Source organism: Ammospiza nelsoni, chromosome 3 (assembly GCF_027579445.1).
Source record: "Ammospiza nelsoni isolate bAmmNel1 chromosome 3, bAmmNel1.pri, whole genome shotgun sequence".
NCBI lineage: Eukaryota > Metazoa > Chordata > Aves > Passeriformes > Passerellidae > Ammospiza > Ammospiza nelsoni.
The window spans coordinates 30648188-30674467 of NC_080635.1; the positions used below are offsets into that span (position 1 = coordinate 30648188).

Sequence of the window (26280 nt, forward strand, 5' to 3'; positions counted from 1 at the left end):
ATGGTGGCGGCGCGGCAGCAGCGGCGGCGGCGGCGGCGCTGGGGGGTGCTGGTGCTGCTGGCGGCGTACGTGGGATACCTGGCGCTGGGCGCCGTCGTGCTGCAGGCGCTGGAGCGGCCGGCCGAGGTGCAGGCGGCCCATAACCTCCTCCAGCAGCACTGGGAGCTGCTGGGCAACCACACCTGCCTGCAGGGGCCCGCCCTGCAGCGGCTCATCGAGGTGAGCCCGGGCGCGCCGGGAGCTCCGCGCCCGCTGGGGCTGCGGGGCAGCGCTGCCTTCCGCCCGCGGGGGGAGCGGCAGCAACCGCGCCTCCAGCCCCAGAGTAACTTTAACAAAGAACCAACAAAAACCAGCAAACTTCTTCCTTGTGTAAGTGTACGCGCGCTCATCCCGAAGGAGCCGCCCGCGGCGTGGGAGGTTTCCGTGGGCAGCCGCCTCGGGCGCGTCGCTCCGTGCCCGGGACGCGCCGGGCTCCGCACCCCGCGCTGCGGCCGCCGGTGCTCCCCGCTGATGGAGAGATGCTCTCGGTCTCCGCCGCCCTCCCACCAGCCGCGGCGTTCGCGGGTTTGGAGCGCCGCCGGATGGCCGAAGGCAGGCGGTGGTGGAGTGTCCCGTTACGTGACAATTACCTGCGGTTAATTACAGGTGGTTTAGGTTTGCTCTTGCAATTCGGAAACTGTGACGTCTTGCAAGCGGTAAATTCTAATGGGAAGGCTTTGTCGTGGTAAATTTAGTTGATGTGTATACTTCTGTCAGACTCTTTCCATCTTCTGCTTGTTTAAAGGGAAAGTCCTTATGTCTCTTAAGTTATCCTTAAAAATGCTTCTGACGATATTTGTAGGATGGTTGCAAAATGTAAAGCAACAACAAATGCAGTTTTACGAAAGTACAGATGGTTGAATTTTTATGATACAGGTTCGAGCTAAGTGACATAAGTGGGTTCTCTCTTTGCTCGGCTTTTGCCTGAAAAAGAAAAACCTGCAATATTGAAGTGTCTTGAGTACTTACCCAAACCCTTTGATTTCAGTAGGTGCTGATAGTTGAGTATGTATTTCTTGCTTTGAGGCTTTACTCATCTGCCTCAGATAGGTGCTGCCATCACAAAGAAAACCTGGGGTTGTTTTGTTTTGATGAGTTTTTGTTTGTTTGTAAAAGCAGTGTATGACGATGACTGAAACCATAGCAGCTGGTCACTGCAGTTCAAAGGCTCTAAAAGAGACTTGGAACTTGAATATATACTTTTTTCTTTTCTCTTCATCAGAGAGGAAAATACAAAAGCCACCAAATAGGATAATCATGGGTGTTTCAGCAAGGCTCTGGCAGACAAAATTATGCTGATTCCTTATGTCATACTCTCGTCCCTTGGCTGAGTGGTATATTCTTTGTTGGCAGACAGTAGTACAGTGATCATATGCTATAAATTTGGGCCTTTGTAAGCTACTGAAGTACCCACTTTTGTTACTTATGGTGTGTGCTATGCTATCTGCGGAGTTTAAACAGAGAGAAGTGAGAAATAGAGCAGAAAAGATCAGTCTGGCATTTCATAAAGCTGAATCTTAGTTAAGCTTCATTCAGCACTGGTCCATTGTGTAGTGAGCACCTGGTATGACGCTTGCCCAGGGGTTGCAAGCCCTTGGTGAATGATGGTAATGAGGTGCTAGTAATGGAGAGAAGATAATCACAACTAAATAGGTAGAAATGTCATTCTGTCGGTTTGTTTTACTGCAGCATGACCTCTACGTGTTCTTGATACCCCGAGAATAGGAAAACCCCTCAAATCCCTTTAGACCGGAGGTTGTGACAATACGCTGTGTGAATACTTAATTGTGACTGAGCAAGCCCTTGATGGGAAAGTTACAAATAAGCTTTGTTTCATTTTATGCAGTGTCCGCGTGTGCCTTCATGCTCTGAGAAGCCATACTCTGTTTGAATGGCTTTGTGTGTTATTTTGAATAACTTTAATGCTGAGAAATTAATCCTCAAAAATCCACAGAACTGATGCTTGCCTATACTCTTTTCTAATTTCCTAGGCAGCAATCCCTGGCATGCTCTAGGTATGCTCAAAACGAGATGTTTTTGTGTGCAGTAAATTGTTATTGCACATAGTTTATCAGGCAGTGTCATCACTGGCTCTTTTCAGATAAGAAACTTGTCTTCTAGATACACAGCTGATTATTTGCTAATTAAGAAAGACATAAAGCATGTTTGTGAAAACTTAAAGCAGTGTGTGAATTTTAATTGCCTTGACATTACTGGGAACTCCTCATTGTTTTCTTATAGCTCTCAGATTCCAGATAATGCTAAACTCTGTTTGTTTTAAGTGTATATGGGCCAATATGAAATAAAATCCTAGTTTGCTGAGCAATGTACAAATGTAATTTTACAACCTGGTTATCACTTAGTTCCTAGTTACCAGCTGGGAGGGGAAATCCACTGTTCCAACCCTTGTGCAGATGGGGGAGCAACAGAGAGCCCCAGCTTTAAGGAACTAGCAGGAGAGCATGGAGTGAGGATGGTTAGGAGGGAAGCAAAGCAAACAAACCATGCTGCAGTAGCTAGATGAGTGAATTATCATTCAGTAATTTCTATGACTTGGGTCCTTTCCAAGGAAGAAGCACCCTTCTACTTGACAAAGGAGAGGACAGAAGGAGGTGAACATAGCAGACCAACAATAAAAACAACAGTGGAGAAGAATGTGTTAGGAAGCATGTGACATCTGTGGTTGTGGGCCTCTGCTTCTTGTAGCTGGATTTTGTTGGGGCTCTCTTGCCTGGAGGAATTGGCCAGCTCTTCCCCTGCAGGAGCAGTTCCACGTTTCCTGGGTAGTTAAAAGTAGCCCATGTGAATGCTTTACATGGAAGCAGATAAACAATGCATGGTCATGTGTTTATGCACACACAGAGGGCACAATGGAGGCACTGCGGCCACAAGTCTCTACAGTGCATCCAGTGATGTTTACTCGAGGAACGCATAAGTTTGACCTTGTTGACCCATGTAACCCCAGGCTATTGCTCTGCCATTGTATATGCTCTGACTGCACAAGTGCTCAGCAGGAGCAAGACTGAGAGCAGGCCATCCCCATGAGCCACTAGGCGGCATGCAAAGAGGGCAATATCTGCCCTTTTGTTATCGTGATGGTGGTGATCTTTACATGCTGGAATTTCTGGATGTGAGGTCACATCAAAGGAAGCCCTCAGTGGCAAGACTTGCAGAAGATGGCAGCAGATGCCATGATAGGACAGTTGCAGGTGATACACTTTCAGTACAATGAAAAAAAGTAGCTGGACTCAGATGGGGAGAAAAACATGTCCGGGCAAAAATTATGTTGGTTCTAGATTCTGGAAGTGTCCAGAAAGTAGTGAGGCTGCACACAAAGAGGACACTTTGTATATGGGCATATTTCTTGGGGCTGAGACCCTTTCTGTCCTTTTGGGGTTGGGGACACCTAGACATGCTTTGATGTGAATCACTTCTAGTACAAAAAGTGCTTTACTGCATAGTGTGAGTGTATATGTAGCTCTAGTCCAGCTGAGCTGCCCTCCAAATTCACTCCTTTTCCTGCATTATTTTCAATGTTTACAGGCACTCAGCTGCTGTACTTGCCAGTGTCTCTTTGATCAGATGATTGGCTGTAGGGCCAAGCTTGGAAAAGCACTTTTTGTGTGTTACCTATTACCATGGCATCCCTTTCATGCTATCCTTCCTTTTTTTTTTTTTTTTTTTTTTTTTGATAGAAACCTTTTGTGTTGTATACGTATTTCCCTAGTACAGATGTTTCCTATACTTATTATGTTGTTCTGTTGGTTTTCTATTGTAGATATATAATGCTATTTAAATACAGTTTCTTTCATAAAATGAGAAAATGAAAGCTGAGCTAATTTTTTTTCTTATACCTAGAAAGATGTAAGGTTTAGTGAAAAGGGCCTAATGCTAAAGGGCAGGTTATAAACTAAATGGCTACAGGTGGATCTAGATACTCTTATCTCCAGAGTCAACAGCTAGAGGTACACAGAGAGTTTGAGTAGATGTTTACAAGAGCAATGAGATCCCACGTGACTGAAAGATCCTCATCAATACCTTGGCTTGTACTGACATTGAACCAGCAGAGAATTGTGACAGCTGTCAGGAAATAAAACCCTGCAAACACAGTTTACTAAAATAATCTTGCACTCAAATGATGCAACAGGAAGGGGTGAGCATCAGAGATCACCTGCCAGTGGTGAGGGCCTTTAAGGAACAGCACTGACTCCTGGTATTGTGGAGCTGTAATATCTATATGGAACCCAATTTGGTCACATTAGCTTGTCACAGGGTTGATCCTCTGTAATTATTTTTCCCAACTTTGTGCTTATCAAAATGTACTACTGCTTTGCTTAAGCTACAGCCAATTCATTATTCTTCTGACCTGTTGGTTAAAAGAGCTGTAGGTGCCTTACCAAGAACATGTATTCTGTGCTAATAATACCATCTTCTAGCATACAATTGACAGCAGTTGTTGAAGGTAAAATCATTATTCTGTAAGGCAGTAGGCTGGCACTATGTCATCAGACTTCTTGGAAGGTGATGAGAAGACATACTGATGACCTGTTTCTGGTTAGTTGGCTCAGCCCTAGGTCTTCTGGTAGTGTCCAGTACCTAGGTTCAAAAAGAGAAAGGCAAGGGAAAAAGCACAGCAGCCTATTATATCATACCTCTGCCCAGAGAGATAGGTTCTTTTGATATTATCAAATTCCCAGTTACAGCTGGTCAGGCTTGGTGGGAAACAAGGGAGTGTAGCCAGCTGCATTTGAGTGGTGTCTCAATAATTTGCCCTACCAGAAGATTTGAGACCCACAACTAGCAGTGAATAGCTAAAGACTGGGGGTGTCTTCTAAAAGAGAAATGGTAATTGTTGTCAGTTGTTTGAAGATGTGAGTTATTCTTATACATATTGTTTTTCATACTTTATCTTTTTTAATGCAGTTAAAAGAAAAACAACTAGGGAAAGAAATCTTCAGTTTTACAAGGATAATACAATGCAACAGTTCTGTGTTCTGTAAATTATACAGGCAGCTTCTTTGAACTTCTTTCAACAGGCCCTGCCTATTTCTGTTGCAGCCCAGCTGTTGTCATTGGGGTTTGGGAAGTGACTGGAATTCAGCAACATTTTGTCTCATGAATCATGCCACAGGTTCTTCCTTGATATAAAAGCTTAATTTTCAGAAAAAGTACTAGTGGTTTACAGTAGCATTGGTTGCAGCATTGCTGCACTAGGCTACATCTTTTGTTCCTCTCCTGTTGCTAAGTCTAGATGAAATCTAGAAACTGTAGTGCACATCCAGCTGTGAAGTAAAAGTGCTTTTGCTCTCAGGGTTCCTTTGGCATTGAGGAGCTAGTGCCAATTACATTGGCAAACATTGCTGGGGAGATGGGGGAGCAGTTACTTGATCTGCTCTGAGGTTATTCAAGTGGCATAAAATTAAGGAAAAAAAAAAACCCAACACTATGAATTCAAAAGAAAACCCAGCTGGGTGTTTTGTTTGTTTGTTTTTTGGTGGGGGTTTTTTGTGCCAGTTCTTTCAGGCAGAATTCATATAAATTTCCTCTGCAGACAAAGACAAGGGATCAGAGCTCACGGCTGGGAGGAAAAGTGGGATTAATAATCTATTTGTCAATTATTTGGAAATGAATTGACCTTTGTCTTTGCAATCTGAGACCAAGGTTAATGTTAACCATTTTCTTCTCATTTACATCTGGTATCCTGTGAGGCATAAATGAATGTTTATATGCCAACATTGCACAGAATTTCCAGTGCACAAAGTTTGTGAGTTGTTTTCTCATTAATCTAAATGGTAGTTTGGTGCCTTTTGAACACCTTATTTTCCTCCTTTATATGTTGCAAAGGTGAGGAAATTGTCTGTAAGGAGGCAAGCCGTTTTCAGGAGTTCATGTATGCCCTGGAAAAGTTGATTTCTGTATATGAATATATAAACTTCGACTAAACTTAAGAATAAAGTTTCTTATACCAGTCCATTTTTGCCTTCTTTGAGAACTGCTTTCAAATACACTTAGTAAATACTCCTTTTGCCTTTAACGGTATCTCAGGATTACTGTCACCTCTGGCCAGAATGCCACAGTTCAGAAGCAGGGGACAACAGCAGTGACAGGAGCCACAGTTTATAAAAAGGTCATTTTTATGACTCTTTCCCTGATGTTTTCCTCCAGAAAAAAAAAAAAAAGTCATGAATTCTTATGGATATATTTGGTAGGGTCATAAGCTTTTGGGGCTTTGCTTTTGTCATTTTCACTTAACTTGCTCATCTTGGGGAGAGCAGGCAGATTAGAATCAGTCTGTTTAATCATTATATAAAGCTTATTTTTTGCTGTAAAGATTATGGGAGGAAAGAGAAGCATAGTGTTCTGAAGAAAGATTGTAAAGAACATAGTGCCTCAGTTTACATATACACATTCATTCATTCTCTACTGCTGACCTTAAATACCTTTTCTGAAAGCTGTATGCTGGTCATATGCTGTTGTGACTCAGTGCAGAGGCAAAAGACTGAATTTTTAGCTGGTGTCAATGAGGTCAGATTAACTAATGGTCCTTCCTTTTGCAGCACTTGGTGATCAGAAGCTGTGCTGCAGCCACAGGCAGGTGGTGGGGGCCCCACGTGTGGTGATAACTGTGGAGGAGAGGAAGTGTAAGCTGAGAAAGCTGGGAGTTGCCCAGAGCTGATAACACAGCAAACATGGTCAATGAGACTTATGGGTATGGCTGAAGGATAGAGTGGCTCTGCAGCAAATACAAAAGAACAAACCTACGTTTTTGGGGGAGGAAGATGCAATACTCAAACGTCAAGTGGAAATAAAAATGTAGTTGTTGGGGCTGGGTTTTGGTGGTTTGTTTTTTTTTTTTTTTTGTTTTGGAGTTGGTTTCTTTTAGCTAGACAGTATGAACAGATATTTTGAGTGTAATTCAAAGTCTGTGGTTGAATTTTTGCTAGTATGACTACTGGTTGAATTTTTGCTGGTAATAACTACTTTGGGTTTATTGCTGCAAAGCTGAGTAGAACTGGTAAAACTCCAGTATAGGTGAGTCTTGCATTATCAGTCATCTGTAGAGGTGCAGCCCCAGAGCTGTGAAGGGTTAAAATTCAGGCTGTAGGAGTGGTTTAATTTTTTTAGTTTCTTTTTTTGACTCTGATAAGGAAGCTGTGGTAACATTGTGTTTGGGTGTTCCTGCAGAAAGAACCAGCAACTGATAGGAAAGGACAGGGAAGGAAAGGAGTATTGCCATCCTAAAATAAGTGTGATAAGGGAGTCAACAGAAATCCACAGCTTCCTCACAGGGTTACCCCTTAGCTTGAATTCAAGCAGGGAGTTCCTTGCAGAAATATGCACAAAGCAGGCTTTTGTACTGGGATGTCATCTAACATAGAGCTTGTATTTGCAAGCATGAGTTTATTCCATTTCTAACTGAAACTTCTGAGCTTATACTTGAGAAAGGTGGAGCTGGAAGCTCAAGTTGACTCTTCTGAGGCATTTTTTTCTAACAAAGGTAACAGGATAGGCATCTACATTTTAAATAAACCTCTTTGAGTGGACGTCATGCTGGTGTTCTAATCACCAGCTATGGCAATATTAAGGAGCACCAAGCAAAGCCTACTTGATGAGAAAATGCAGCAGCCTGCAAATGAAGTTTCATTGGCCCATGAAGGTCTAAGAATATAAAATCTCAATTTATAAATCCTGTAGGAGTTACAATAATTCCCACAAAACTTTTATCTGTAGTTTAAAGTTATGTAAGTACTGTCAGCTAAAGATGCAGTAGTCACTGCAAACTTTAAATTATTACCACTTTAGAGAGGGGGAAGTAAGTGCAGAGAAGTGAAACAATGGTTTTATGTTGTACAGCTTGTCTGTCAGTAGAAACCAAAGAACCACTGCATTCTGGTTTTTCCTAGTATTTTACCCACCCACCTGTTTCCTTTCTGCTTTCTGAATTGCACATGACCTTTAAAGTTTCCAAAATATCAAGCCCAAGCTCTGCAACTTCAGTATTTTTTGTGTTGTTGTGGTATCGACTGAGGTGTTAGGTTAGACAGATAACTGCTTTTGAACACTGGATTTAAGATGCTGCTTCTACTAGTGCCTTTTAATGCATTAGGTTTTGAGGCAAACACTGTACAAATCTCCTAGTCCTCTATCCTAATCAGTGTACAAATCAGCCTAATTAAGAGAAAAAGGAAAACCCCTAGGATTTCACCTCAAAGCAATCATAAAGTAAAACAAAAGTTTTGGGTCTCAAAAAGGCTGGCTAAGGAAACTAGGCACTTATGCAACATTTGTGATTCACTTTCTTTTCCCCTGATCCCACAGGCTAAAATATACTTCAAATTTACTTGAAAATCCATAGCAGAGACATATCAACACGTCTTCAATGGAAAAAGCAGGGAGAATTCAGCTGTTCTGCTAGAGTGTTTATCAGCTGGGTTTTTTCCTGTGTCCTCTCTAAAATTATAATCCATTTTTAATTTTTCTATGAAGAAGAGCTATAGCCTAAAGTCTAAAGAACAAGAGCAAAAGTCTAAAGGAATATAGTAAATTAGGGAGAATATTCACTGGTATCTCCCTGAATGCTCGGTCAGCCTTCAGGAGTTTGCAATCCAATGACTTCCTGCGCCAGAAGTAATTTCTGTGCATTAATAGCCAGCAATGGATTTCTCTTTCATGAATCTGCCCCCATGGGCACATCTGCAGGAAGGCAAGCTCCATTAGTTCTACAATTCTCAGAAGAGTCAATCTTTAGTTTTCTGTCATCATTGTTGCTATGTCAAAGGTTGATTCTAGACAGTATAATAAAACATTTTTTACTTTAGGAAAACAAAGACTGTATCCTTATCTCCAACCACTGTGAATCTTCCCTTTTAAGGGTGGTAATAGGTAGCTCTTTCTTCCTAACAGTAATGAGCTTGACATTTTTTCTGGGAGTGTTGTTTTATTTAAGTGGCTTTGATTTGCATGAATATTCAGTGCTCCCCATTGGGCTGGCTTCAACAGGTGGGTGGGCCTAGTGGTTAATGATGTTCTCTGGTTATTTGATCACAAGATGTAACAAATAAATGCTCAGAGACTTCTTGCTGAAACGGCTTGGAGACCTCAGCAAGCGCACCAAATGCCTCACAAAGTACCAGGAACAGAAAACAGCTGGCATGCTGCAAGTTCAGGGCTCGCTCTTTGCCAGTGAGTCACGGTTCCGTGGTACTTCCTTCCCACTGACAGCAGTGCAGGTCACTGTGCATTTAGGGCAGGTGCTGTGCCCCGTCTTCAGAGCCTCAAGACACATCCTGCGCTTCCTGGCAGTAGCATCACTGCCTGGGGAAGGTCTACAGTGACCCTGGGATTCTGAGTTGTTACGAGTCACTGCAAAGCTGGCTCACAACTGCTCAGCCTCTTGCTTCTAATCCAAGCAAAACAGAAGTGCTGCAAAAATGTGAAATTAAACATTTAATGACTTGGTTACTGCTGCTTGCTTCTCACATGATGTCTTTTGCAGGCTCTTTGTTTCTCTTTTCTGCATGAAGGTTTTTCCATTTCTATGGGCCCATTGAGCTGCAGGTCCTTGCAATCCTCTCTGGTTCTTAAGTGTTTTTGGCTTTAAAAACTTAATGTTGAGTGTAGTATTATCTAATGCTGAGCTTGTATCAGCAAGACATCAGGCAGGAGAATGGACAACGAATATGCTGCATGTTTGAGTTTTTCAAGTATCCCTGATCCAGCTGATAACAAGTTATCCAAGAACTGGACTGTTGCTGTTCCAGCAGGTATATATGTGTTCAAGACTAACAACTGCAGAGATCACAGTTTACAGAAGGAAATTTGGAATAAAATATCAAGCTTTTTATTTCAAATTTAACTACTGGTTTCTGGGAGGGGGAGAAAGTAGGTCATCTGTATAATTTTCCAGCATCTCTCTTGCCATTTAACTTACTTTGGGAGTTATTTTATGTTCATGCACACTGATTCCTGTCTAGGCCATTGTCTGCAGAGTTTCTTACACTTCTTAAACCAAAGGTCAAATATTGTCAGCCTACACCCCGTGTAACCTGACAAACTTCAATGCAGACACCAGACCTGGAAGAAGAACAATGAGTGGGGGAATTACACACAATTGTTCAAAACAAATCCTTCTGAAGGCTTTTGAGGCAACCTTTTCTCTCTCTTTTGTTTTTTTTATTTTGGTTTTTTTTTCCAGGGGTAGTTGCATGGAAAAGGGAAACAGGGCTTGGTTCTTTTATGTCACTAATGCTATATACAAAAGCTTTTTTTTTGAGTTGCCCCACTCAACATTACAGCAACAAATCACAGAAGGAAGCAAAATGCAATAAAACATGTGTGGTCCTTAGCCATTCTCAGAGCACAGGCTCTGTGCTCTGTCTCATAATTTAGATTTTAATAGATGATAGTATGACTCTGAGGGGTTTAAGTTGCCTTCAGTTATGAGTAAATCAAGATATTGCTGAGAATGCATTATCAAACAGTGTTTATTGCTTAGAAAAATGTGTTGATTTCTGAGCTGCTCCTTCATCTTAGTGTGAGAATTAGTAGCCACAGAGAAAAGAGAGGATAATCCTTTTAGTTAAGCTGCTGCTTGGGACCCTGGAGACAGTTTTTAATTCACAGCCTTGTATAATATATAAATAATGTAAATTATGTAGAGCACGTTACATCAGTAAAATGGGGCAAAGCTTCCTCACTTTGCAGGTTTGATGTTCCAGTTTGTTTGGTGGATGTATAAACTACAATTCCTTTGCAAAACCAAAACCTGATCAAAATCTGAGTGTGATTCCTTTTATTATCTGTGGTGAAAGTTTTATCAGCAGTCTTTTTTGTTAGGATGGGGACAATACTATTTAGTATCTGCATGTCTTTTTCAGAGATGATGAATTTTATGTGTTCTTGGTTATACTTTGCATTCAAAGATAATTTACTGTGAAGTGTGAAATGTTTAGTGTTCATGCTGTGAATAATGTTGTTTTGGACACAACTACCATTGATTTTGTTGGCATGGGAAGGTATAGTCAGATGTGGGCACTGTTAAGACATCTCATATCTTATTTTGTCATAACTCTGCGCACTTCAGCTAGTGACTTCTAAGTCTTTCCCAGGAGGATTGAACAGAATTGGGCATAATGCTAATCTGATGTGTTCGTTCCCATTTGTAGTCCCAATGTGGGGACATATTGGCCAACCTGAGTAGTCTCAGTCTCCTATAACACACCAGATGCATTCCTCTCCAGTCCAGGGGGCTTCCCTGCAAGGGATCTGTGTCATTTACACATGCAGGTATATTTGTTCCTCTGGGACTTCTGCCATTGGAATATCCCATCTGGAAGCATTTCATTTTCCTAATGAATATGTCATAAGGCAGTCTTAATTATTGTCTGTCTAGGCCTTCTCTAGTTAGATCTTACCCTCCAATCTCTTCCACATTTATCTATATAATCTACCATGTGCATGTGCAACTTTATTGTATTGCTGTAGGTGCCCTTTTCTTAGAAGCAATATGCTGGCTTTGGCTTTTCTGACCTTGCAGCCCTTTGGTCTCTAAGGCACAAGAGATCCTCTACTAAAAGGGAAACAACAGAATCAGAAGTGGTTGTAGTTTGGGATTTTACCAGCCAGACGTGGAAATGCCAGTCACATGAACTTGCCTTAAAGGGGTTTGTGGGATCTCATGTTATTGTCTCTTTGCAGGGTATCATCCAAGCCTACAAGAGTGGCATAACCCTCCAGGGAAACACCACTAGCCTGGGCAGGTGGGACTACAGTGGGTCTTTCTTCTTCTCCATATCTGCAATAACAACCATAGGTAAGAGTTCCCTGCTTACAGGGCCGCCTCATAGGTGGGAAAAGAGTGGGAATGAGGGCCTGTACTCAGCTGCTGCTCCAGCACTGTGTGGGTCCCTGGAGCTTGCAGTAGGGAAGCACCCATGACCCCAGCCCTAGGAGTGCTTTGTCAGTGCCTTGTCAGTGATCTCTAACTGATCAGACACAGGCATAATTAGCTCAGGACATATTCCTGCTAAGTTACATGGCTTCTGGGGCCTGAACATCATGGTGCTGCACTGCCTGGACTTTCCCAAGTCTTGTGCCACTCTGAGAGGTCTGAAGTGAATTGTGCATTGAAAGGGCTTTTACTATCACAAGGACAGGAATGATTTTGGAAAACTTTTTATGCTGGCTATTGCATCTCCAGAGACTGTATTTATGAATTATTCCTCCTTATTGCTGCCTGTATTAGATGAGGACCTGCTCGTTCAAGTGGAAGTTAAATAACTGGATAAACATCACAATTCAGTTGACTCAGGTTTCAGCAAATGGGTAATGCAAAGCCACGAAGAAATGGTGGAAATCAGTAGGGGGAGGGAAAGTGGAAAAAATAAAATGTACTGGGTACAGAGCTAGTTAAGGCAGATGCTGTTAATTATTGTCAGTTTGTGTCCCCTGTCCCCAAAACCATTAATAACTTGCCCTGATGTCTTTTTCTTATGGTGTGACCCAGTATTAAAAAAATCATGGAGGGGAGAGCATGTGGAGAGATGGTTATTGAGTATCAAAAATCCCTCATGGGTTTCTTGATTTGTCAGCTGTCTTGGATTTTAAGAACATTTTTAAATCAAGATTTTTCTTTTTGTACCCAAATGGAACCTTCTTTTGATTTCTGATTGTTTTTGAAGATGCATTGGCTCCAGAACACTGAGCCCCCAGGCATGAGCTCAAAGAGAGGGTTTGTGGGTTTTCTGTGGGGGTGGAGGCGAGTGGGTGGTGGTGTGTCATCTTGCTGTGACTCAGTACTTCTTTCTGCCCTGCTCCTTTGCACATTGTTCTGGTTGGGAACACACTTACAGTGTGCTGCACTGCCAGGCAAGGGTTGCACCAGATGATGGCAGTGGAGGCTCATCAGACAGGATTGCTGAGGCTGTGGGTTTCCAGCAGAGCCTGGTCAGTTCCTTCCCGCCTTTGGTACAAAGCAGCATCTGCTCAGAGCTGCTTTGCGTGCCTCAGTAGTGAATCCTGATGAGTTCCTAAGCCATCAGAGTGACTGTTTCACCATGGCCAATTTAAGTTAATGATATTCAGGAAGAATCAAATTTATCATGTTAAAATATAAGGGGATGTTGGCAGAGACCTAGACTAAGCATTTCTGCTCTTCTATACTAAGAGTAGCTGCTAAACTACTCTTCCCACCCCAACCCCCTGCCCCCACTCCCCTCTTTTTGTAACTCCTTGCCCTGATGGCTGTAGGGGAGGAGGACAGGACAGGGCATGACACAACTGAGTTGGTAACAGAGGCAATTGGAAATTGAAAAGAACCAAATCTTGCAGCTCTTTATCTCATGATTTTAAAGCTGATGCTATGACTCTAGAGACTTGTTAATGATTTTCAATTGCAGATATGAGAATGCCATACGAACCACTTCTATGCAGAAAACTTCAGAGGACTGGACCCTTCACTCTGCTTTTTCAAGTAAAATTGTTAGTTGCATGCAAATTAGTGTCATAACACTGTTGATATGTTGTAGAAGAGAAAACTACAAATGGTTTCACAGAGCCCTACCTGAGTCTGTTATCATAATCTCTCTTTATGCAAATTCTTGAGGTAGTTGAGGGGTTCAGCCTCAATGAGGATACCACAGTGTGACTGGGAAGGATAATTGATTATGTCAAGAAAAGAGACAAACTTCTTTCCAAAGAACTCAATGAAGTTCAAAGGGGTGAGTCACAATAGGAAACTTCATGTGTAAGGTGTGGCAATGAGGTAAATGACAATTGAGAAGGCTTCTGGAGATTTTGTAGAGGTTTTAGTGTTCTTACATGGCAAGGAAGGGTTTATCTCAGGCTGTGATTATGGAGCCAATGAAAGCAGGTCCATCTGCACAAGATTAGCCTATAGGACTTAAAACCCAAGGCATTCTGGCAAATGAGTTCAGGAAGGGTAGAGTTAAGATGATAATGCAGAAGAAAGAGTCTCAGGAATTTAGGAGTACTATATAAAGATTTGAAGAATATGGATGACCTCTCTTCCATGTGTTCTAGCTGCTGCAAGTCCTTTGGCCTGTTTGTCTCTTCCACATTTTTTCTTTGTAATTAATGCTATCTATGCCTTGGTGGCTTCTTATGCAAAATAACAACTTTGTGACTCTTGTCCTGTTCTCAAACAGCACTGCCAAAACCACTATCACTTTTACCTTAATCGCTTTCCTTTGAGATGCTCTTTCTGTTCTGCCAGCTTCTGTGTTCTACTTTAGGTGCTTTAACCCCCCCTCAGAAGGCTAGGTCCATTTCTCAAGTCCTTACCCCAGAACACTTTCTCACTGGGATACAGGAGGGGATAACTTCTTTCCCCATTAACACCAGCTGAGGGGTATTAGCTTCTTTCCCCATTTACAAGGTTTAAATCCCCGTGTCTCCTGTTGCAGCATCTTCTGCACTGTATCCTTCTTCCAGTTAAATGAGAGCCTCATCTATTTTCACTACTAGTGATTAGAAGCAGCATGTGAACTTTGCTTAAAACAAAGCACGTTCTGACCTGCAGGCTGGACATAGTTGGTGCCTCAATTGCACATGTTTAAAGAACAGATATGGATGAACTAAGATCTCTTGTTTAAAGAAGTCCCCCAAATCATGAGATTGCCTCATGGCCAATCTCATTATTTGAATGGAACTGCATTTATAACTTTGGGATGGGCAGCCCTGGCCACCTGCTGATTCTTTCACCCCCCCTTCTCTACTTTCCTCGTTGCTGTCCTTGACATATCATATCATGCCAGATTTTATGTTATCTCATTTTCTGCAGATTTTTCCATAGGAACCCTTTCTCCAATGCCTTGAGGGGTCATCCTCAGAGTTCCTGTAGAGCTGTAGTAGTAGTAAACATGATTAAAGAAAGAAAAGCTGACTTGCTGCTGGGTTTATCTCTCGGACTTCTTTATCCCTTGCCGACACAAAGTCTCTCCTTTCTGTGTTTACTCTCCTCCTACTTAGTTTGGACTAACAGGACAGAGGTCAAAGCAAGTTCAGAGTGGGGCACAAGATCAAAGTTCCTGAAGTCAAACGACCACAGGGTGGTGTAATTTCAGACAAGGTGCTAGGGAAAGGCTCTTTCTGTAGTCAGTGATGAGGCTGAGCCTAAGAGTAGAAGGAGTATTGTCCTCTGTAGCCTGAATGTCCCACCTAATATAGAGTGGATGGATGCCATTGCCTAGTGCTGTATTGCCATTTTCTGATAGCACAACCACCAGAATTCAGTTGTGTGAATTTCAAGGGCTCTTTTTTAGATATAAAATGGGACAAGTAAACCATCTCACCATGAAGAGGGGAAGTTCCTGTTTTTTCCTTCTCTAGTTAGCACAGCACATAGCTCCTAAAAGCAGTATCCCAAAGGACTGGGAGATAACAACAGAGGCACGGATCAGGCTATTCAGTGAGTGATGGTATTAACCACCCTGTTACAGACATTTAGTAGTTGCCCCAGAGGATTCCAGTGCAGGGAATAAAACAATAGCAAGTTCAGGGCTGTGAAATTCTGGTAGGGTAAAGCTTTGGGCAGCAAGAGTTTTGTGAAAACTCTGGCCTTCTGCAGTGCTGCCCAGTGTCTGGTGGAGTTCCTGAAAAATGGTCAGGTTCCTCCCATTGCTGGCTGACAGTCTGTTGGAGAATTCAGTTAAACTAACTTCATGTCTCAAAGTGGTTACTTGGGACGACTTTCATATTTGAATCCTTTGTGAACCTCAGGATCCTCTTGCGTAGGGGAGTTCTCAGCTGAAAATCTGCCACTGTTGATGTGTTGATCTTTTCCCTGCCCTGTGGCAGCTGGCAGAGCTTCTCTATAGGCTTGGCCGCTCAGGATGTGGCACAGTGGTCCATGGGAGGTCACTGTGGGTCTGGGGACAGCCACTCACAGCAGCATCCTCTGAGCTATCTCTTGAGCATTGGAAATGGGATCTGCTTTCCTGACTGCATACTATCTCACCCAGCTGAGCCTAAGCCCACTGTACAGCTTTCAGTGTATGCACAGCATGAGTCAAAGACTGCAGTACTCATCTGAAGCATATTTTCACTCATTGGAGGAGTGTGCAACCAAATTTTGTTCTCATCTGGAACTTCATAGGGCTAAAACTCTTAATAACTTCCCTGGTTCAACCTGCCAGGGTCCCAACAAGCTTCCCCATATGAGACACAGTTCCTGAGATTCTGCCACCATTAGCTTTAAAATCAAATTCTTAACATTTTTTGTTTGTTCTAACCATAAAACTGAGAAGCCAATGCCAGCAGTGTGGCTGCTTGGGGATTGTGTCCCGTTTCTGTCCCACATGTACAGGCTCCATGTCTGTAGCATCCTCCCTGGATGGATGAATTGGGAATACCTGACTTCCCATGCCAGCTGTCCTCAGCTGTGTGCAGCTGATAAGTGTTCTTGAACTTAGTGCAGACTTGGTGGATACAATGTGAAATCTCACAAGAAGGTTGAGAAGCCAGCATGTTAATATGTTTTATATAGTTATGGAGACATTCAAGGCAGGAGGCAGAATAGGAACCCCTGACCTGCTGATCTTCAGGTGAATGTAGGTGGTACCAAATGAGCTCTGAAAATCCTAATGCTTGTAAGATCATAAGATAATTCAGGCTTCCTGGTACCTGAGGAGATCTCCAGTGCAACTGTCTGTTAAAGCAGCCAGCTATGAGGTCAGAGCAGGCTAGTGAGTGCTTTGTCAGGGTCACCTTCCAGCTAAGCTGGGGCCATGCTCACATTTTAAGGAACCAGACAAACATTACCATAAGGCTGTGTGAGTGATCAGAAGGTGTGTTTGTGGTTGTTCCACTTTGAAGTACCCAAAGATGTCTTTTCCATCTAAAGTGAATTTTCTTTGTTTTTTTTTCCTTCAATGAAACATTTGAATTTTTCATGGAAAAAACCTTTCATTTCTGCTGGATTAAAACATCCAGATCACTTGTAAAGACCACAAGGGAAAGAAATTTTAGATTTCCTGAAAAGTGTTAGAGGAGGAGCTAGTGGTGGGAGGAGCTGGATGGTTTAAGGATTTAATTTCCTTCAGCACCTGGGAAAATAGGAATATGGCTCACTGAGTATCACCCCAACTGCCAAGCAAGAAGTTTTACTGAGTATTTAAATGTGTAGTGAAAAATAAAATAATTCTGGCATTGGCACCCCTCAGTGAACTGCACAGTGGATACCTGGCCCCCATCTTAGATGAATTCCTGATTATTCAAAGCAAAATATTGTCAACAAGAGCAATATGTAAATTTTGGATTAGACCCATGTCTGTAGGAAATGATGGCTTGTATACTTTCAGGTAGGAGAAAAGATGTAATAAAACAAGAAGTGTTGCTTCTCTAACCATAGCTTTATCAGTGGTTTTAGCACTCAAACACATTTTTTTGGGAGATTTGGTTTAATGCTAACCCTGGATTGTTCTGCAGATGAAATTTTTTTTTTCAGATGTTTTTCAGCCTATGATAGACACGTATTGTTCTAAGCACTTTTTGATGAAAATGCTCTTATATCTGGACAGTGAGAACAAATCTTTCATTGTGGGTAGCAGGAAGTTGCAGCTGCCTCAGTTAACTGAGGGCACTGCAAGTACTGTCTTGTGAATGAAAAGATCTTTCACTAATAAGTCTTATCTTCTTAAGAAGTCTACAGAGATTCTGAATCCCTCATGGGCAGGAATGTAATGGGAAAGTAGGGGAAAAAATCCTGAATTACTTAATACATGTAACAAAAGCACATGAGTTAAAGCACATGGCTATGAGCATTTAGAAATAAAACCATTCTTGTTTCCTCCAAAGAAGCTTAACTTACATTACACCTTATTTTAAAACAAGAGGAGCTATACATGCACTTAATCCAGCTGCTTCAGTGGAAACACACATTTTGTCTTTGCAGATTTTAGTGATCATTTCTCAGTGTCTCTTTGCTCAGACATGCACCTGTGACATCCCAGCAGCAGGCTCATGAGGGATGTGACAACTGGCAGTGCAGTCTAATTTCTGAATCTCGTTCAGATCTTCTAATATCTAGCTCACAATGATTTAAGACACCAGCTAATACTGAAGAGAGGAAGTCCCATTTTCCCATTCCTGCTTAAGTTTTATAACAGTTAAGGTTTATATACAATTAGGTTGGCATTTCTTTGTCTAGTGCAAGAACAAGTGGATGTAACCAGACAGGAGTAAATTTCTGGCCATTTTGCATGATCTAAAGTCTCCTGTGCTATTTGATTATACTTCATATCCTACATAAAAGCTGGTGGGACATGGTTTTTTTGGCATGTGTACCGCAACTGTGTACCAAGTCTTCAGAAAATTGTCTCAATTTGCTGAATCCAAGGGAGGAGGGACCAGAGAAATCAAATGCAAAGCATGTCTGGTGTTTGGAGGGCTGAGTTTACTGTGCACATTAGACCTTCCTACATCATTCAATTTGCCATTCTAAATTAATTGTAACATACAAGTTAAGTTTAGGTGCCATCCAGCACTATGTGGCATCCCCACAATTCTGAATGCTGCTGTGCTTCGCACAGTGGCCAGAGAACATGGGCCTTTCTTCTTTTATGTTTTTTTGCAGAGAAACTTAGAAATCTGTGGTTAAAAGAACTGCCCAAGACATTCCAGAGTCTTTCAAAACTTGATATAGAAGGAAAAGAAAGGGGAAGGGCTGGGGGAAACCACCTTGGGAATAAATGACCATAAATGATTGTGACTCATCTTCAGCCTCCAGCCCTACAGTAAATGCCCCCCAGCACTTTCTCCAGGGCCAGGTCAGGCCACAAAACACCCTAATCCCATAAGAGAAAAATTGGAACTAATCCACAGAAATGTCACAGCCAGTATGAAATGCATCACACCAGACACATCTTTCTATAATTCACTTAGAAGGGGTCATCTACCAGATGTTCTTGCCTACATGTCTCATTTACCACACTTGTTAGTCTAGAAATGGTGAAAGATGGCAGAAATTAGCAATCATTGAGGAAAAGTGCATTAGCATTGCTAAGAAGGAGTAGCACTGGCATGAAGTCTTAATTTAGCCACTTTTTTGGACTGTACTTCAAAACATCTAGTTACATAAGTGCACCCATTCTTTCTGGGGGATGCTCTCCCCCTTCCCAGAGACAGGCTCCTGGGGCTCCATTGGAGGTGGATTGTGTGCCTAAAATTATTGAAGGGGATGTCCTCTGTGTAATCAAATTTGGGATTTGTGGGGGTGCATTCTTAGGAATAGTTTGCCCCCAGACCATTTTCTGGGTGTAGTTTGCTGACAGTCATGCACAACTAACTGCAGAGTTGGCCATGGTGAGAGATTTTTGTTAGCAAAAGCTTGGCCTGTGTAGATATCCCCAGCTCATAGCTGCACACATTTCTAGATTGTTGGTCAGTGGCTTATTGCATCTGGCATGTGACAGAGGTTAGTGAAGAAATGGGACTCTGGAGTTAACCACAGATGTTTGCACTCTCACTTATCTGGGATACAGAGCCCAGCCCTGGGGCCTCTCCCTGCTGGGCACTGCTCACTTGCCCTGAGGCTACAGCACCCTGAGGCAGGGTAGCAAGGCAGCAGTGCAGGGAGCACCTCTGTGCTTGCTGTGCCCCTGGCTGGGCGGTGCTGGCAGGGGATAGCGTTATTTGTGGTGAAAAGATAATCTCCTCTGTGCACATACAACAATCTCTAATGAGCAGAGGTGATTTTGGAATGTAGTCAAGGCCATAGGTCTCTGACTGGCTAATGCAGTGTTGAAATGCTTGTGGTTTGCTAGTTCTCTGTCTTTGAAAGCATCCTGTGAAGTATACCCTAGTTAAATCTTTCTTGTGGCAGAAGACACTGGAAATTACAAGTGCAAGTCTGCAAATTCATGGGGCATTTTAAAAAGAACCTATGTGGAATGAAAACAAATGATTTTGAAGCCAGAACAATCTGGGGATACAAGCAAGGCTGTGATTGCAAGGCAGGACCTTTTATTTGATCACTTCCTATGATTAGAAGAAAGAGGAAAAATTTAAAACTCCTTTTTCTGTAGGTCAGAAATTGAAGTATTTTACATAGGTTAAATGTAATTTCTCTGGATATATTGACTCTAGACAATAATTTTGACAATTTAAGATGTATTTGGTACTTGTGGTGCAAAAGAATACACGCCAAGAGGCACTGTTAAGTTCACTAGTCCTGTGGGACAAAGGTAGAAAAGGGTGGTTGTTATAATTAAAACACTATTGTTGTGATTCAGAGACCATCTGACAGCGATGCAGGATCATGTACCAGTAAAGCCCATGCCAACAATGCTTACAGAAATTGAACTAAACGGAAGGTTTGCATTTACGTCAGATCCCAGCCAGGGCAGTGGGCAGGGGAGAGGAAATTGACTGGTAAATGGAAAAGGAACTAAGCAAAATTGGCAGCAAAAGAAATGTTATTTTCTAGCCCACGAGAGGATATGACAAACAATGGATGTAACTTACAGTTATTTATAAAAAAGGTCCTTTTGGAGCAGTGACCTTCTCACCTAACTTCTGTGGGTGATGGAGGTTCACCCCTCCAGGGGGAAGGGTGTAAGCAGAGACTATTTTAGATTTAAGGCTTCATTAAAGCATTTCATCAAATCCCTTGTCTAGGCTATGGGAACCTGAGCCCCAGCACTGCAGTTGGTCGAATCTTCAGCATCGTGTTTGCACTTTTTGGGATCCCCTTGAACCTTGTACTCCTGAATGAAATTGGGCACCTGATGCTGCTTGGAGTTCAGCATTGTGCCTCTCGCCTAGAGGAGGTGTTTCACTGGCAGGTAAGCAGTATGGGCCAGCATACTTCAAACTAAAAAAAGACATTGTCTGGTATTTGAGATCCTATGACTAACAAGGAGAGCCTGGCTGACTATTTGACCAAAAAGGCAATAATACTCAGGAATAACTGGAAGCAAATAAATTTAGTCTATGACAGCCCTACGAGGTGTCAGATAAGGTTGTTTATTAATTGAGGGAAATTCTGTGATGAATGACTTCCCCTACAGCAACAGAAGTGATAAAGCATGTGAGCAATGCACAGTCCTAGACTATCTAGTCTGTTTGTCATCAGTTTTAGTTAGAATTGCATAAGTTACATGGGAGCATTTGTGGAACAGGCTTTAAACTGGCATGAATTCAGGACTTATGAAGGTGATGCCCAATTTGTGTTGGCTCAGTGTCAATGTTTAACCTCAGCTGACATCTAAGCACCATGCAGTTACTCACCCCTTCCCAGGGGTCTGGTGAAGAGAATCCAGAAGAGTAAAAAATTCATGGGTTGAGGTAAAGGCAGTTTAATAAGTAAAGCAAAAGTTGTGCACACAAGCAAAACAAAAAAAGGAATTTGTTCACCACTTTCCATCAGCAGGCAGGTGTTCAGCCATTCCCAGGAAAGCAGGACTCCATCGTGCATAACACTTACTTGGGAAGACAAACTCCATCACTCTGAACAGTCCCTGCTTCCTTCTTCCCCTAGCTCTATATGCTGAACATGGTGCTGTATGGTGTAGAATATCCCTTTGGTCACTTGGGCTCAGCTGTCCTGGCTGTGTCCCCTCCCAAATTCCCGTGTACCCCCAGCCCACTCAGTGGAGGGGAGGGATGAGAGGCAGAGAAAGCCTTCACACTGTGCAGGGCACTACTCAGCAACAATAAGAACATTCTGTATTACCAACAGTGTTTTCAACAAAAAGTTAAAGCACAACCCCCTACTAACTGCTCTGAAGAAAATAACCATCCCCGCTGAAGCCAGCACACATGCAGGACAGACACACCATTTGTTATAGTGGAATTCAATGAATGTTTGGATGTTTTTGTGGAGTCCATCATCATATCATCATCATCTCTAACTGGAAAACAAGTTGGACTTTCCCTGCTTCCCTTCTTATGACAATCTCTTTTTTTTTTTTTTCCTTCTCTTTTACCAGAATAAAGCTTCCTTCCTGATGAAGACCTGTGCACTGGTAACTGGCTTGTTATTGTTCCTCCTGCTACCTCCCTTGTTATTCTCTGACAAAGAAGGCTGGTCTTATGAAGAAGGTTTCTACTATTCCTTCATTACCCTCAGCACTATAGGGTTTGGAGACTATGTGATTGGTGAGTAGTTCACATTTCATTGCTGTCACCTACTAAGCAGCAAATCCATGGCACACAAAGTTCCCCACATGGCAGTTTGGCACCTGTAGCAATCCCCAGACCTGATGATCAGTATGTTGTGGTGTGCATTTGGCAGGTGGGAAAAGACATAATTTCTGCCATAGCAATGCCACCTGAGGAAGAACAAAGGCATTGTTTCCCAGTCAGTAAGTGGCACTGAAGTGGCCTGTCCCTTGAATGTCTGCACCACCAGGCAGGAGTGCCATGGTTCAATCACAGTGGTTGCTGAGGGCACACTTATCACACTCCAGTGCCACTCTGCCTCTTCATTAACAGACACTGACTGTTTCTTCTGTCAAAACCCTAGGTGATTGCTTTCTAAAAGGCAACTTAAATCACTTAGGTATAGGCTGTCAGGCACTAGGCACTACTTAGCTTTGGATGCCAGAAACCCTTTGCCAGAGGAAATGGGATTGGATCCACACCCACTGCATTTGCTGAAACACAGGACACGCCTCTTTGATAAAGACTTTCTCATTAAAAACAAATTGATTATAGAAACACATGCACTCTTGAATTCCTGAGAGACAGATTTGCTATTCCTATTACAGATTTGCTATTTTCTTTTCTTCATAGCACTCCCTTGATGCTTAGACAATTTAGTGGCATTACCTTAGGAGTTGTCTGTAATGCATCAAAGTTATGATTAGAGCTTGTCTAGGCACACATAAATAAGTTAGGAATAAAGTTAGCTTGGGTAAGGGTAGCCAGATGGAGCTTGACAAAAGCTGGGTCAGCTCAGCATTTTCCTATACTGATTTTACATGCTGAACTCTGCTACAATAGCTTTACTTCTCTTAGTTTCTGGTAATGCATTTGGTATTCCTTCACCTGTGTAGTACCTTTGTAACTGGAATACTGCCATAGAGGCACTAGGTTTGTATGAGAATAATTGAATGTCAGTTGTGGTGTAGAGAGGCTAAACAATTCTGCCTTACAATTCTGTATGAGTGGTTTATGCCTCAAAAATGAGGTTCAAGTGACCTTCACACTGTTTCCTCACTAGTGTGATACAGAGCTGGGAGGAATAAATGACCTGTGGGGAAGCATCTCTGCAGAAAAGGATCTGGCAGTCCTGATGGGCACCAAGCTGTCCATGATCCTGCAGAGAGTGCCTCTGTGGCCATGAAGGCTGGTGATAATTTCAAATTGTCTTCCAAGGTTTGGTTGTTCTTAGAGGCTTTGGGACTGCTCAGGCCTCTTTTCTCCTGCTCTCAGAGACTCTTGCTTATATCTGGTTTAACAAGATACGTATAGTGGTGCATAACACCTGCTTACCTCTCTGCCTGCAGGGACCTCTGTTACATGCTAATAGAGTATTGTGGTGCTGAGTGATAAGCAGAGAAACCAAACTATGCTTGAATGCAAATAATTTCACTTTGACATGGATGTAATTTGGGATTTGGTTTTTTTTCTCGAGAGTGTTATTTGAATTCCTAAGGAGTACTTAGGCTGTTGCTGACACATGATGAAACATACTTACAGCATCAGTTCACATGCTAAGTGGATGGCATACTTTTGTTTTGTGTAGAAATCACTAATATCCAATGATATTTCAACTGTCTTTGCTTTACATGTAATGTCTCCTTTGAGGCACTCTTGATCCAATATAGAAATGTTTTGGGTGGTTCTGTTGTAGGGATGAACCCAGATCGCACCTATCCCAGCTGGTACAAGAATGTAATCTCTCTATGGATCCTCTTTGGGATGGCCTGGCTAGCACTGGTTATCAAATTTTGCATCAACATTCTAGAGAGCTCCAGTTACTTCTGTCAATGCAACAAGAAGAACACGGAGATGGCTGAAGATTTAACGGATGGTAACAAAAATAGCATGACTGGACTTCAGAATGTGGAGATCTGCTGTGACAAAGACACAAAAATGAAAGCACCAGTTGAGTCTCACTCTTACACAGCTCCTACAGAAGCCCTGTAGGGAAGAAAAATGTTCTCTATGTTCTGCAGGTTTTAGTGCACCCAAGATGAGCCATTTAGAAATGTGTATGTGGAGCTGCTCTGACCTTGGAATGGGGTGAAGGTTTGCTTATTGAGCTTGAAACGCTTTTATTTTGAATTGAGCAATGACAGAATATTTTAGTTCCAGCACCACCAAGTACTACCAACAGGACTCTTAGCCAAAAGTAGATTTATGGAAATATTACCTGCCCTCCCACCTCAGTCTATGAGGTAATCTTTGACATCCCAGAGCAACACTAGCTGTTGTGCATTTCTTTGCATGATTCTTGCAGTCTCTAGTTATACCTATATAAAAGCAAGTGCCATTTAATGCAGGAAACAAACAGCATATTGCCAAAAGAAATGAAAAGCACTGTTTAAAGCTATCTGGCAGTCATGGCAGATGTGCACCATCACCTATGTACTTATGCTTAAGAAAGGTAACAAGGTTTTGCTCTCTGATCATTCAAATGGGGATGGCAATGAGGAAGAGCTCGTAGAGGTGCCTGATAGAAACAGATCAATTTTTTAAAAAGTAATTTCTACGTCAGAAGTCTGCTTACAGAAAGAGACTGGGAATGCTATTCCTCACTTCAGAACTTATGTGGATTCATTCTTGGAAGTATTTTGCAGACCAAATGTCATCAGCTTAATGCGACAGTTCATTTAGATAAATTTGTATTTTGTCACATCTTGGAAGTCATAAGAGGAGGACTAGAAGCAATTTTAAAAGTCAGTGGTTCCAACATTTTCCTATCACCAATATTAACAAATTCAGTCTAGAAACAGACTGAATTTTCTTCAGCTATGATCAAGAGATGCTACTGTGATGAACTTCTCATGTCGTTAATGATTAGTGTACTGTACCTGTTCTATCTAACATCTTATATATAATAACAACTCTTTGATCTGTGGAATGACATGCTTGTTTGGCTTTTGTGTCAGTCATGAAGCAGAACTTGGTTGCATCTTTTTAGTTCCATTAAATTCTCAAAAATATTTTTAAATATTATGCCATTTATAAGGGCACAACAGTCTAACTCCTGGTGCTGTTTGTATTCCGTTATCTGTTCTTCTCATTTTGTTACTCCTGCTGTGCTATTTGCATCCTAAGCATTAACTTTGAAAACTTCACCATGGCAGCAAACCAGAATGAAGCATTTGATTGAGCTTTCAGCTTTTGCAATGAACTAAGGTCCCATGGGGTTGTAAGAGAAAAGACTGAAAACAGAGTCTGCTGGAGTACGGGATTGAGGAATTAGAAATATTCATTGCTATATTCACAGAAATGGAGTGAGTGAAAAGTGTACAGTCTTCAGGAACAAAAGTTCTGAAACATATATTGTGAAAAAAGTGTTTCCAGAAGAGGCCAGTCTTGAGTATTGATATCTGGTGGAACTGATTACAGGAAAAAATGCAGCAAAAGGATCAGCTGAATGAAATTCAGTCTGCTGACCTTTTTCTAATTGCATAGTACTAAATGTTCTCTCAAATACTGTTTGAAGGGGCAGCAAATATCAGGAAGAGGGAGACAGTGGACCTCTTGGATCATACTGATACAAAATAAATACATTTCAAATTTTTGAACATTGTGTAATTTTTTTAATAGCCTTTAGCATAAACTTTTCTGTTCCATGTTTCATCATTCTTGTTTTCACTGATGGATACACAATGTAGGTTTTATTGGCCTACCTGAAGAAGAAAGTATATTTCTTGAAACATGAGTAAATTACAATTGACTTCACAAAATGTGATACCCTTTAATGGATATCCTTTGCACCCTTTTTCACAGGCAAAGCTTAGTAAGTGCAGGTGTATTGTAAAATCAGGATGCCCAGCAGGTAGTAGAGTTTCTGCTGTCAAAGCACAGGAATGACTGTGTTAATCTGTTTCAGCTATTACTTGAAATGTCACAGACTCTGGGAATTTCTACCAACTCTGCTATTTGATGAGATTTGAGAAGAGTTTCTTCTTTTGGATTTGAATGTCTATTATAATAATCTCATTTAATTAATGTTCTCATCTATTTTTAGGCTGTGGATGGAGTCTTCAAAAGTGCCTTTGAGGTTTAGGCATCCTGGTCCTGCTGAAGAGCAGAGTTACATGTCTT

At 41.9% G+C, this 26280-nt stretch overlaps 1 protein-coding gene across 1 annotated transcript; it reads left to right on the forward strand.

Moving 5' to 3' along the window:
- On the forward strand, positions 1-25757 carry KCNK17 (potassium two pore domain channel subfamily K member 17). Its single transcript, XM_059468093.1, has 5 exons — positions 1-219; positions 11737-11851; positions 20674-20840; positions 21987-22155; positions 23855-25757. Exons 1-5 carry the CDS (start codon positions 1-3, stop codon positions 24148-24150), a joined length of 966 nt encoding a protein of 321 aa, XP_059324076.1. The 3' UTR covers positions 24151-25757.
- Positions 25758-26280: the final 523 nt, after the last annotated feature.

Bases quoted from the DNA above. Each gene is read 5' to 3' on its own strand.
- KCNK17 (XM_059468093.1), top strand. From the start codon at position 1: ATGGTGGCGGCGCGGCAGCAGCGGCGGCGGCGGCGGCGCTGGGGGGTG. The intron at 11,852-20,673 runs GTAAGAGTTCCC...TCCCTTGTCTAG, and splicing joins ATCTGCAATAACAACCATAG to GCTATGGGAACCTGAGCCCC. The intron at 20,841-21,986 runs GTAAGCAGTATG...CTCTTTTACCAG, and splicing joins AGGAGGTGTTTCACTGGCAG to AATAAAGCTTCCTTCCTGAT.